The sequence below is a fragment of the Cupressus sempervirens genome, chromosome 7 (genome assembly GCF_028749045.1).
Source record: "Cupressus sempervirens isolate cs-2001-9-10 chromosome 7, ASM2874904v1, whole genome shotgun sequence".
Lineage (NCBI taxonomy): Eukaryota > Viridiplantae > Streptophyta > Pinopsida > Cupressales > Cupressaceae > Cupressus > Cupressus sempervirens.
Window position 1 is genome coordinate 846,761,439 of NC_143124.1, and position 13,125 is coordinate 846,774,563.

Below are 13,125 nucleotides of genomic sequence, written 5' to 3' on the forward strand. Positions count from 1 at the left end.
GGAGCATCTCATGAAGATTAAGGACATTCGAGATCAACTCAAAGCTATTGGTCAAAAAATGGAGGAAGAAGATATGGTAGTCATCACCTTGAAGAGTCTACCAAAATCTTATGAGCGCTTCATAGAGACTCTCAACTTTACTTCCACTAATGTTGATCTGAAATTTCCAGAGTCGTGCACCAAACTTTTTACAATAGGATCATTGGAAACAACAGTTTGGTAGGAGTGCCATGTCGTCCTCCTTGGAGCAAGCTTTTTCAGCCAAATCGTTTCACAAGGATAAAGGCAAATCTTAGTCTCCATAGCAGAATAGCTCCAGTCAATCTCAGGATTGTTCAAAGAAGAAGGTGCAATGCAACTATTGTCACAAATATGGCCATTTGCTCAAGGATTATCGCAATCATTTGGCTTATGAACAACAAAAGCAGGGAGGGTCTCGGCCTAAACTCAATGTTGTTGAGCATGTAGAGCAAAAAGAGTTTACCTCTTACGCCTTAATGGCTAAAAGACATGCAAACCATGTGAATCTTTTGTTTGGTATATAGATTTTGGTGCTTCTCGACATTTCATTCACATACGTGATTGTTTTATAGATTTTTCTCCCTTTACCGATTCAAATATATTTGGAGGAGGTGAGAAGTAGATTGTTGTTGGCAAGGCAATGTACAGATATAGTCTGGTGGGAAGAATCTCATTTTCCTTATTGTATACTATGTTCTTGGTATGAAACTTAACCTATTCTCAGTGAGTTAGATCATGCGAATTTCCCCTTAGCTTGACGTGTTATTCAGTATACACAAGTGTCATATTATTGTTTGTGTGACACACACTACTGTAGCTATTGGCATTAAAGATGACTATCTATACTCTATATAGACTTGTGGATATTGTTGATTCTCTTGGGCATTCCTTCGCAGCAAAATCTTCATCTATCAACACTCTTTGGCATCAACGATATGGTCACTTGTACATTCACTAGCTCGCTCAACTTGTTCGAAATGATTCAACACTTGATCTATTTGAAATTCAAACTCAGAATCAACGAATCTGTGGAGCATGTCAGGTTGGATAGCAACACAAGACGCTGTTCAAGGATGATGACTCATGGCAAGCCTCTAAAGTACTGCAGTTGGTCCATGTTGATGTATGTGTCTAATGAGTACTACTGATGTATGTGTCTATAGATAAAGAGTCTAGTTATTCTTTTATATCTCTTAGGTCTAATAATGGGGGGAGTTTTGTTCTACTACTTTCTCCACTTTTTGTGACACACATGACTTGAAATGTTAGTTGACCACACCATACATTGCTCAACAAAATGGTGTCATGGAGTGGTACACTTGCACCATCACAGAAATACCCAGGTCTATAATAGAACACAAAAACGTTCCTAAGAAATTTTAGGCAGAACCAATGTTTACTATGGTCTATCTCCTTAATAGGTCTCCCACACATGTTGTTAAGGGGAAGACTCATGAGGAAGCCTAGATTGGTCAAAAACCTAGGATCAACCATCTGAAAGTTTTTGGCTGTTTAGCATATGTATGAATTTTAGATGCTTAGTGCTTTAAGTTGGATTTCGAGAGTCAGAAGCTCATGTTTACAGGAAAAAGTGATAACCACAAGGCTTATTGACTGATTGATTTAGATACCGATCGTCTTATCTTCATTTGAGAGGTCTTAGCTAAAAAACGAGTACCATTTGTTTCTTCCTCGCATTAGCAAAACTCTAAGGATCTACATTAGAAGGCCTCTAATTTGAGTTTTTGTCTTCCATTAGGTCCATTTGATGGGAGGGATGATGCTGAATCTGAATTTTATTATGCACCACTTGACTTTCCTCTAGATGATGCTAATCTTCCACCCGTTGCAAATCCTATTCCACTCTAGCTCTAGTTATTCCTCCTGATATTGGTACATCTGTTCGTCGACCTAAATTGTGGGCTAAAACAATTTGTGTTCTTTGTTGTAATGAGCTCATTGAAAGTAGAACTTTTAGAAATAAGGCAAGCAACAAAATACAATCAACTTTGATCTCACGACCAACCTTCATAGTATTAATGAGCCCCAGACATTTAAAGAGACAAAAGTTAGTCTATAGGGAACATGCTATGGATGCAGAACACTAGTCTTATGAAGAACAACCCTTGGTTTCTTTGTGATCTTCCTCCAGGGAAGAAGCCTATTAGCTACAAATGGGTCTATAAGGTCAAGTATCTTGCATATGGTACCTTAAATAAATACAAGGCCAAATTAGTTGCTTGAGGGCACACACAATGGAAGGGCATTGATTATGAGGAGACCTTTGCTACTATTGCCAAGATGAGTACAATACGTCTTCTTCTTGCCATTGTAGCTTAGTTTGGATGGAAAATCCATTGATGGGTTTTAAGAGTGCCTTAACGATGTATTGTAGAAGAAGCTTGCATGACACAACCTCCTGGTTTCAAGGTTGCTAGAAAAGAGCTCCAAGTTTGTAGACTAAAAAAAACACTATATGGACTCAAATAGGCCTTGAGTGTGGTACATCAAAATTGATCAGTACTTGGTTGCACATAGTTTTCAGTGTTGCTTTTTTCATAGTACTCTATATATCAAACGCGCTGGCGATGATATTCACTTTCTTGTTGTTTATGTTGATGACTTGATCATTGTTGGCAGTTTAACAAATTTGATTGCATAAATCAAGCAAGCTCTTTACAAGGATTTTGATATGACAAATTTGAGGCTTGTCCATTATTGTTTAGGTGTTGAGGTTTGGCAAATTGATAGTAAGATCTTTATTTCTCAGTCTAAGTATGTTAGAAACTTGCTTGACAAGTTTTGTATCCAGGATTGTAAACTTGCTTCCACACCCATGAAGAAAGGAAAGAAGTTGTCATATAAGTCTGATTCTCCTCGTATAGATGAAATCACTTATAGGCAACTAGTAGGCATCTCATCCTATTGATGAAACCACTTACTACCGTTAGACCTGATGTCAGTTTTGAAGTGAGTTACATTTTACGCTTCATGACAGTCCTCAAGGTTGATCATTGGGTATCAACAAAGCATGTGTTGTGTTATTTGAAGGGAACCTTCGATTACAATCTTCTTTATTGTAGGAGTCAGAATTCTAGACTTGGTGGGTTCATAGATTTAGATTGGGTAGGGTCGGAAGATGATAAGACATCAATATCTGGATATCTATTCAATTTGGAAGCTGGTGCAGTCACCTGGACTAGCAGGAAGCAACATGCAGTCTCACTCTCCTCCATAGAAACAGAGTATTGAGGAGTTTGACTTTGTCGGATGCTAGTGGATATGCACTTGTATCAAGTAGGTTCGACTCCTTTGCTTGAGTGCTCAAACCTACCAAGCACCCGGTCTTCCATGAAATAACCAAACATGTAGACGTTCATTGTCGTTACATTCGACAATTGGTTGAAGATTAGACAATTCACTTGCAGTATGTTCCAAGAGCGGATCAGACTGCAGATATTCTCACCAAACCTCTTGGTCTAGATAAGTTTGCTAAATTTAGGGAACAATTTGGTGTTGTTGAGAGATTGACCTTTAAGGGAGGGTATTAGAATATTATTATTTTATTACTTCAATGGTCATCTTTTGGTATATAATGTAATTAGTTAGATAAGATCGATTACTCAATGTTCTTAAGTTTCTTATTAGAAACTTTCTATTTTGTACATTTGTAAAATTCTTTATAATGATCTATTCAATCATTTGTTAGTACATCAAATGCTGTACCAATTACTTTATGTAATTGTTAGAGTAAATGGTTAATTTAATTTAATTTATTAAATTACCTTTACTCCCTTCTTAAGATTTTTCTTTATGCACATGCATTCCCATTTAATAATTAAATATTAATGATTAAATGTCATTTACCTCTTAGGGTTTCCCTTTTAGGTTTTACGATCTCCTTCTATAAGGATTAATCAATTGTAAATTTCATTTATTCTTTCAGTCTGATAATATAATTTTCCGTATTTCAGAGCAAAACCCTTGCCTCTTCTTTGCCTTTTATTCTTTGTGACAGGTTCTTGCGAGCAGGTGTTCTTTGGGTTTTGTGGATTTGTACTGCCCAAATCCTTCAGTAATAAATACAGCCAACACAACAACAGTCCACCGCAAAATTGTTTGCATATCAATCAATTGGCTAAATATTGCACCAAACACTAATGTGCTATGTTTTAACTTATATACAAAAATAATTCCAAATGGTCATTTCGAAGCACTAATATTCTTTAAAAGCCTGAAATTATTTTTGGAAAAAGATGAAAAATAGCTGCATCATGAATAATAACTATGTTTTTTTATATTCCACACTGGTGAATTATAGCCAAACAATAATAGTTTTGAAATGAATCTTATGTTCAATCTTATCTAAAAATACTAATTTATATGGTATTTTACATTTGTATGAGGAAGTGGAGGACATTATGCCCTAACTCTATTTCTTTTAGTTTTGCTACATTTAAAACTTGGATTCTTAATTGTTAAAGCCAGGGTAGAAGAGAGGTCGTCTTTCCATTATTGCATGCACTGTTTGCGTGCGTGTGTGCGGTGTGCAGTGTGCATGCATGTTTGTGTGTAATGCTTGGCAAACACATGTATTTGCATGTCTATTCACATCTACTTTATCATCTTTTGATCAAATATTTGCTTGATGTTTTGGTATTGTCTCAGGCTAAGTCACATGATATGCCGAATTTCATCCATGAAGTTTGAATTTCAGTGAAATTTTTACCCTTCCAAACTTCATCTGAATTTTATGATTTTAATATAATATTGTTATTTATAATAATATTATTTGAAAAAAATTAATATTGAGATATTTAGGTTAATTATTGAGCAATGTCAAACTATTTTGACAATTTTGTGGATATATTACTTATATTTAAAAATAAATAATTTTTTATATAAGTTAAATTTAATGTTGATTTTTTCCTGAATTTTTACCCTTGCCAATTTTCATCTGAGTTTTATGATTGACGAACTCGAATTCGAATCCTAACCTTGTGACTTAGGTCTCAGGTGTTTAATTAAAATTTTTGCAGCCTTGTCTGGTGATTAAAGGGCATGCTGCTGTAATTACAGCCGTTGAGTTTCATGGCCTTGGCTGTATTGCCCAAAATAACAACTGTGTGTCGAAAACAATGTATTACTAGGGGTCATTCTTCAGATTCCTGTAAAGAAATATTCTAGTTTAACAGGTTTTTTTTACAAAGAAACATCTTATGAATACTATTAATAAGTTTGGCAAACATCATTCAGAATAATTTTCTCAACCATGAGTACTTTTTTCAGGTTCTGTTGCATCCCCAGATGTCTAGTCTCTAATAGGTTCATTGTTCAAGGATTCAATTCAATGGCGGTGCAATATTACAGTTCTCAATTGCAAGTTTTCTCGCAGATTGTGATGCATTTTGAAGTTCCTCATCTGTTATATTCATGTTCACAGGATCTCATAGCAACTGGTGGTGCTGATGGTAATGCTGTTGTTTTTGACCCTTCAGCGGGCCAGATTCTTTCCACATTGTCCGGGCACAGCAAACGGGTTCGCTAAAGTCCTCGTTTTTTAACTTAGTATTTTACCAAGTTGTAGATGGTATTACATGTTTTAGTCTGGGTACATGAGAATTCTGTTATAACAATGCTTTTTTATGGTATTTTGTGCTAATAAAGATAATGATGTATAAATAATTGCCTTCATAGTTTGCTTTGTCATATCCAGGTTACCAGTGTAAGGTTTGTTCCACGTGATGATCTCCTGCTTACAGCTTCAGCAGATAAGGTTAGCGGGGTTTTATTAAGAAATACATCAAGCTATCAATGCATTTAAATCAGAAGCCCATTATGTTAATGACAGTATAGTTACGCTATTTAACTATTCTGACAGTATGTGCATCCCTGAAATAATATTTAACTATTATTTTTGACTTGTTTATCAATAATATAGGCTATATGATTTTTAAGTTGTTTCTCAATAATATAGGCTATTATTTTTAACTGAATAGTATAGCCTATACATTATAGCCTTCTTAAATATCTGACAATATTTGCATCTTTCCATGTTGAATGTTATATTATGCCATTTAAGTGCTAAGGTGTCCCTTTACTTCAAAAAGGGTTTCCTTTATATCCTTTTGTAGTTTGATATGTTGCAGCTTCCTGTTTTAACTTTACCTTGTAAACAATTGCCCAAAATATGCAAGACCTATAAGCACAAATAGATATACTATGGAAACTACTATATCCAGGAGACTTTTAGTATGAGAGGTTTTTTCCCTTGTGATGGATGAATTGTGGGCTTGAGCAGGCCTAGGATTTAGGACAACGTAATGATCTCTCGTCTTCAACGCTTGGAACATTTACTAAGGACCATTATATCCAACACATTCGAGCTCTCCAGTGAAAAAAAAGAGTGTCAAACTGTTGCACTCCCATGCTCATGAGAGTATCTTTTTTATGTTGATGTATATTTTCCATTTTTTCTGTTACACACACTTGTGAACCGGGCATGCATCCATCATGTATGTTTGGTTTGGACATTTTTTTGGTGTAAATTGATATGACTGAGATTATGTTTGTTATTATTTTTGAAGTAGAGATGGTAGTTTAGTTTTATACCATAATGTAAATCACCTTCTGAAATTTATTTGAAGGATCTAATTTTTTTGTATGGACATGTGAAATAATTGGCTGCAGACTGTTCGGATATGGCAAGGAAATGAAGATGGAAGCTACAATTGCCGGCATACTTTGAAAGACCATTCAGCTGAGGTTTGCCATTTCTTGGTTCAAATGATCTGTAGCATTTATTAAATGATATCCCCTAATTACATTTCTATTTTAGTGGTCTCTTCTAGATGTTGTAAATATCCTATGTAATAGATTCTTCTTATTATTAATATGAGTCTTTTTAGAAACATCTATATCGTAAATTCTATAAGAAGAATTCGTTGTTTGTTAATAATCATCCAATATTTTACCAAATCATTTGCCTCGTAGCATTTAAAAAAAAAACATTCATGCCCTTTCTTAGCTCATCTTCAGGACAAGCACATTGTGAGGATTTATTGTTACATCCATGAATTTTGTGGGATTTTTAACCATGTGGAGTGTTCTTAAGGCATCACGTCGATTTTCTATATGAGCGATCGTTTCTTCTATGATACAATCATGTACAATGGTAGTAATTGCAAGGCAAGGGCAGTAGTATCTTTGTTATTATTGTAGCATGTTGAGCTCTACAAGCTCTTACAGAAAAAAAACTACAATTTCAAAATATCTCCCCCTCCCCCCCAAACTCAATCAGCACAGTGCCTTTCTCCCTTTCTCATACCTGAACTTGGGAAATGCATGTATAATCCCTGTATGTTGAATCCAATGTGCACAGCATCAACCTTGCGTTTGGGTTTTTATGTATGTGTTGCTCCGTCCAATGCACACTTTTTGATAGCAGTCTAGTTTTTCTTCCCACATTTGTGTTGTCCTCAAATCTTCCATGGCAGTTATTTCCTCTACACTCATCAATGTAGTGATTTATATAGATGGGTAGATAGATAAAGAATGTGTATTCTGCCATTCTTATGTGCACATGAACATGGGTAATATAAAGGTATTTATATATATACACAGAACACACACACAAACTATAGTGTTATAGCCCCTTCACATTGATCATTATTGCAAACAATTACAAGTTGATCAAAACTAATTCCTTTGAAAAATTAATCATGATTGGATTTGGCCATAGTTGACTGCATTGGACAATCAATTATTTGAACTTTTAATAAGGACAGTTAAACGATTTATTGTTAAACCTACCACTGAACTGAAAAGTAAAGACCGTAGTACTATGATATGACAGTCTTTAAAGAAATGCTTATTGCTTTGTCTTATAATCTTGGTTTCTTTCACTTATTTATTGATTTCTTACCTTTATGAAATAGTGGATTATCAATTTTTTTTTGTTGAATGTCAGGTTAATGCTGTCACTGTTCATGCAACACATAATTACTTTGTCACAGCTTCAATGGACAAAACCTGGTGCTTTTATGATCTTGCAACTGGTTCATGCCTACAACAGGTAGCCCTTTCCCTTTCCTTCCTAAGAGCCTTGGTTTGTAGTTCTGCGATGGTCTTCGTAATGATAAACCTAGTACATGTTCTGTCATAGCTATATTATCTCAAATTGCTTGGTGCTCAGTGGGCATTTTCTGCCAGTGTAATGAGAAGCAGGTAACAAACTTAATTTAAAATCAGACTGATTAAGCTGGATTTATTTTGCACAGGTTAGTGATGCTTCCTTAGAGGATGGATACACATCTGCTTCTTTCCACCCTGATGGTCTCATCTTAGGAACTGGGACTGCAGAACACCTAGTAAGAATTTGGGATGTGAAGACCCAGGTACATGAATCTCAGTATATGCCCAAATTTTTTGTTTTATATGCAGTTGTACGCAGTAGAATTGTTCTGATAGATACCATAGAGGTAACATGCTTTTCTCTAAGTTTTACTAAACCGTTAATCTTGTTATGTAGGCCAATGTTGCCAGATTTCCTGGGCATTCTGGTCCTGTGACTGATATTTCGTTTTCAGAGAATGGGTATTTCCTTGCGGTATGTGAACTCTAAAGAGTGTTTAACAATTGAGTTTTCATAATGAATGTTTGTTTTCATGATCAGTCGAATTTTTGAGAATATTGATGAATTGCATTTCGGAATGGTAATTTTTTTTGCCACAATAAGTAAATGGTACATTGACTAAATTTTTGAGTTGCTTGTTAGTCATGAATTTTTCATATCAAAATTCATGTGTCTGTTTTTGTGATCTCCAATGCAAAGTGTGTTTGCGTGGTCAGTGAGTTTTTGTTAAAAGCAGGCTGTTTGATTGTTTATGTAGTGCTTTTTATTATAGAGGTGAACTCAGGGATCACTTCTAATAGTTTCCACAAAACTTAGAAGGTTCCTTTCATCGCATGGATGTTTAGAGCTAATCAATGCAGAAACTGCTGGTGCATATACTATTATCCTCCAATTGGGCAATAACTATGTGGGTACATCTGATTTGAGTGTAATTGAAGCAAAAATCAAAAAAATTATTACAGTTAGTGATACAATGTTAATCATTTACATGTATTGCTTGAAAATTTGAAGGATTTCTAATTTCTTTCCCTACATTGCTATTGGGTGTTTGTTTCTGTTTGGTTGTCATATACATGTACTTGTTTCTTATATTTATTTAATAAACCAAGAGTTTTTGTTGGCACAAAATATAATCTACAAAAAAAACTTATTGTATAGCTAGCTAAATCCACAGGAGTATGCAAATAAATGAACAATCTGGCATTTACTTTCTATCCAAAAATACATAAACCAATCTGGTACTTACAAATGTATTGTCTTACCTTTTTTGTAAGTCAAGATGCTAACTGTTTTGGTCATCATTGTTGAAGACGCTGATTTTGTCAATAATGCATGCAGACAGCTGGATATGATGGTGTAAAATTATGGGATTTGCGAAAGCTGAAGAATTTTCGTTCCTTTGCTCCTTATGATTCAGACACCCCAACAAATTCAGGTTTGATATTTAATGTTTTATAATTGATTGATGTTTAATGTTCAAGACTGGTTGAGGATTGTGCTTAAGATCATTTCCACACTCAATACAGTGGTAGAATGTAAGAAACACAGAAGTTAGTTGAATTATTTTACTGTGTTGACTGTTTTTTTCATGCAGTGCAATTTGATCACAGTGGCAGCTACCTTGCAATAGGGGGTTCAGACATAAGGTTTGCTTTCCTCCTTTAGCAAGATAATTAATCTAATTGCTAACTAAAAATAGTAAAAACGAGGAAGAACAATTTTTATGGAATGGTCTTGGTCTGTAATACATCTCATTAACCGATGCTGTTCGCTACGTAACACAATTTTCATGTTCTGTTTTATCACTCCTATGATGTAGCTTCATTATATATTATTGACTTTTATTCAGGGTGTATCAAGTTGCTAGTGTGAAGCAAGATTGGAATTCTATCAAAACTTTTCCGGACTTGTCAGGCACAGGTGCAGATGATCAAAGATATTTTGGAGCCATTTAAGGCGGAGTGCTCTAAATTTTGATTATGCAATCTGAATTCGTACTAATCACATTTGTTGATCCTTTGGTTGCTTGCAGGAAAAATTATGTCTGTTCGATTTGGGCCTGACGCAAGCTATTTGGCTGTTGGAACGGGAGATAGAAACCTTAGAATATTTGGTTCTACAAAGGAAATGAGTGAAACATAGTGCCATTTTTTTGACTCACTATGTTAATCAGAATTTTGAGGAAGTTATTCAAGAATTGAGATCTACAGAGATACTAATCATTTGTACATGGGCAAATCTTACCTACGAGAAATCTTTTGTGCTTGAAGCTCACGACAAACCACCCCATGCATTCCCATCAATTTTTATTCGACTAATCATTAGATGAGTATTTTAAGGCGGCTTTTTGTGTGGCCACACAATCTTTAGATGCTGTAGAGTCAATTTCGGCAGCCAAAGTTTACTCTTATTATGAGTTTTACTTAAACCTAACTTATGCATGCCTTGAACATAACTAACTCTCTTTGGTCAACCATGAGCAAATCATAAATTTGTGAAGAAAGGAAATCACAAGACTATTTAAGAGCAAAGCTAACAGAATCAGTGATTCTGAATCACCAAATAGAAAATATTGTGTGTTTCAAACATTGACAAGTTCTCATCATCCAACACCCATCAGTTTTTATGTCCTTGAGCTCTCCATTATCATTCCCACGATTGCCCAAAACATTGATGGCAAATAATCTTTGAAACAATCTAATCCAAAATAACTGCTATAATTCTACATGTGTTGTAGAAATCTGATATCATAAATTTTCATAACAAAAATTATTAGCGAGCATTTCAAGCAGGTTGCTCATGTGACCATTTTTTTTATGAAGTATACATTTTAGTTGGGTAACGGAATGGGTGCTTGCAGGTATGGAATTTGATGCCTGCAATGGTCGTAGTTTCACTTTTGGACTCTAAATGACAGCTCGAAAATTTATTGGACCATACAGATTAATAAATATATTTTAGTAAAGTTGTGACACTTCAAATGAATGTGATTTTAATGACCTCCACGAGACCACATCAATTTATGGGACTAGCAGAACGTGCTTAAACAGATTCTATATTTATTTCCATTTCCCATCTTCTAATATGGATCTTAATCAAGAAGTCGACCGTTTGCTTGATCCTATCAACCTCAAACAAACTATACATGTTGATTGCCTTTTGTATGAAATTATAGTATATTCGGATGTTGTCGTAAGCTGTGCACTCGAAGAGAAAATGTCATTATGTTTCAATAGCTCCCATCTTACAAGACACACATATCCTCTCCTCCCAAACCTCCTCGGTGTAAAGTTCTGCAAATTCTTTTGTTCTTGAATTAGACTTATAGTTCAGTTTCAAATTGCTGAGAGTGATCTTTTAAAAAATATGTATATTCAGATTTTGATTGAGGCAGATATTACTAATGTTTACTGCAGGTCCAGTCCTTTATATTCGATTTTGGATGATTAATAATATCTCTGCTATGTAATTCGAAGGAAGTAGAATGCTTGGAAGAATCAGACTACTGTGTATGTGTCCTCCAAATTGCATTCACAACTCGTACATATATTTTATCTAGAGGGTATGTCCCTCAAGGGACATAACCCTTGACATTAACAAACAAATTGTTATCCCTAAGCCGACGATCTTTAGTAAACAAATGAGTTATGACTAAGTAAGTTAACCAAGTGCCAAATAAGGTATTTGTCTAGAAATCGTCGACACCTTTAGAGACAATATATATTAAATTGAATGCAAATCAATAGGAATATATGTATAGAAGAGCAGGTACGGTCTGTACCATCAGACCTGTAGGTTTATTTAGGTTAAATTCTTAACACTCTCTTAACCTGATAATCCTACAGAGAGATCATATCTAGCAACATAAATACATATGTTTAAGCGAGAGTTAATACTCTATATCTGTCTGTCTTTTCTTAGTATGTGATATCATAGAACACATGATACAAAGGCATATTACTAAATTTGTGATATGACAAATCACTGCTACTAGTGATAAGACACATGTTGTGACTCATAGAAATTGGTATTTCTATATCACAATGAGATCTTGAGTTTAAGATCTACTAGAATACAGGATAAACTTGGAGGATTCTAATATTCTTCCTTTATCCAATTTGTGACCCATGAATATAACAATGTCAATGTCACAATACGATCTAAAACTCGTATGAATCTTATAGTAAAATCTACTGTTTAGTACATTATCTAAGAGATCGTCATCTCTCATAATGCCTTTTACATAAGTATTCATTATTTTAGAGATTGTTACCTCTTTAATAATGATTACACATGGTGGAGCTCATAACAGTCAATAGCTTGACAAAAATAAAATTATTTTATTAATAATCAAAAGAGTACAAATGGATTACAACTCAACCATACCAAGTCTCCTTTTGAAATATTCTATCTTTACTCTAGATAGCAGTTTGGTATGTTTGCTATTTGATCTGCAGTACAAATGTATTTCAATATTACAAAATTCTTATCTACCATATCTCTTAGGGTCCATTTGGTTGTTGGAATATAATTTAAGAATTGGCATTCGAAATCTTGGATTTGGGATTCTGGAACTTGAAATCTAGATTACTATTTACAGAATTTTTTTTGGGACTGTTTGGTTCAAACTATTTTTTTTTTTTTTGATATTTGGAATTTGTTATTTCAACCCTGTTTGGCTTAAGATCAGAATATGTGATTCAAAAGATAAATATAACAGTTGTCATGTACAGAATCGAGCCCAGTAAGAATGCAACAAATCAGACACATAAGATCATCATTGGAAATTCTATGCATACTTTGTCAAACCAGTGAAATTTGATCACAGTTAGTGGGTTGAGCTGGCAGTGATTTTTCCTTTCAACTTTTCCACAATTGTTGGTCATTGTGTTGTCTACAACCCCTACACTCACATTTGTGCACCATTCAAGCAGGTTTGTGCCCCATTCGGATCCCATAGAAGTCATACA

General features: G+C 34.6%; 1 protein-coding gene across 3 annotated transcripts in view; it reads left to right on the plus strand.

Moving 5' to 3' along the window:
- LOC149550069 (pre-mRNA-processing factor 19-like) overlaps positions 1-10,610 on the plus strand; it is a 59,985-nt gene extending 49,375 nt beyond the window's left edge. For all 3 annotated transcript variants that reach the window (XM_089793212.1, XM_089793213.1, XM_089793211.1), the window contains 10 exons: positions 5,465-5,560; positions 5,738-5,797; positions 6,712-6,786; positions 7,991-8,095; positions 8,301-8,417; positions 8,552-8,629; positions 9,494-9,590; positions 9,750-9,801; positions 10,005-10,075; positions 10,188-10,610. In XM_089793212.1, the coding sequence (XP_089649338.1) occupies positions 5,465-5,560; positions 5,738-5,797; positions 6,712-6,786; positions 7,991-8,095; positions 8,301-8,417; positions 8,552-8,629; positions 9,494-9,590; positions 9,750-9,801; positions 10,005-10,075; positions 10,188-10,297 (861 nt within the window). In that variant the 3' untranslated portion in view covers positions 10,298-10,610. The remainder of the gene's footprint in view (positions 1-5,464; positions 5,561-5,737; positions 5,798-6,711; positions 6,787-7,990; positions 8,096-8,300; positions 8,418-8,551; positions 8,630-9,493; positions 9,591-9,749; positions 9,802-10,004; positions 10,076-10,187) is intronic.
- The last annotated feature ends 2,515 nt before the right edge of the window (positions 10,611-13,125 follow it).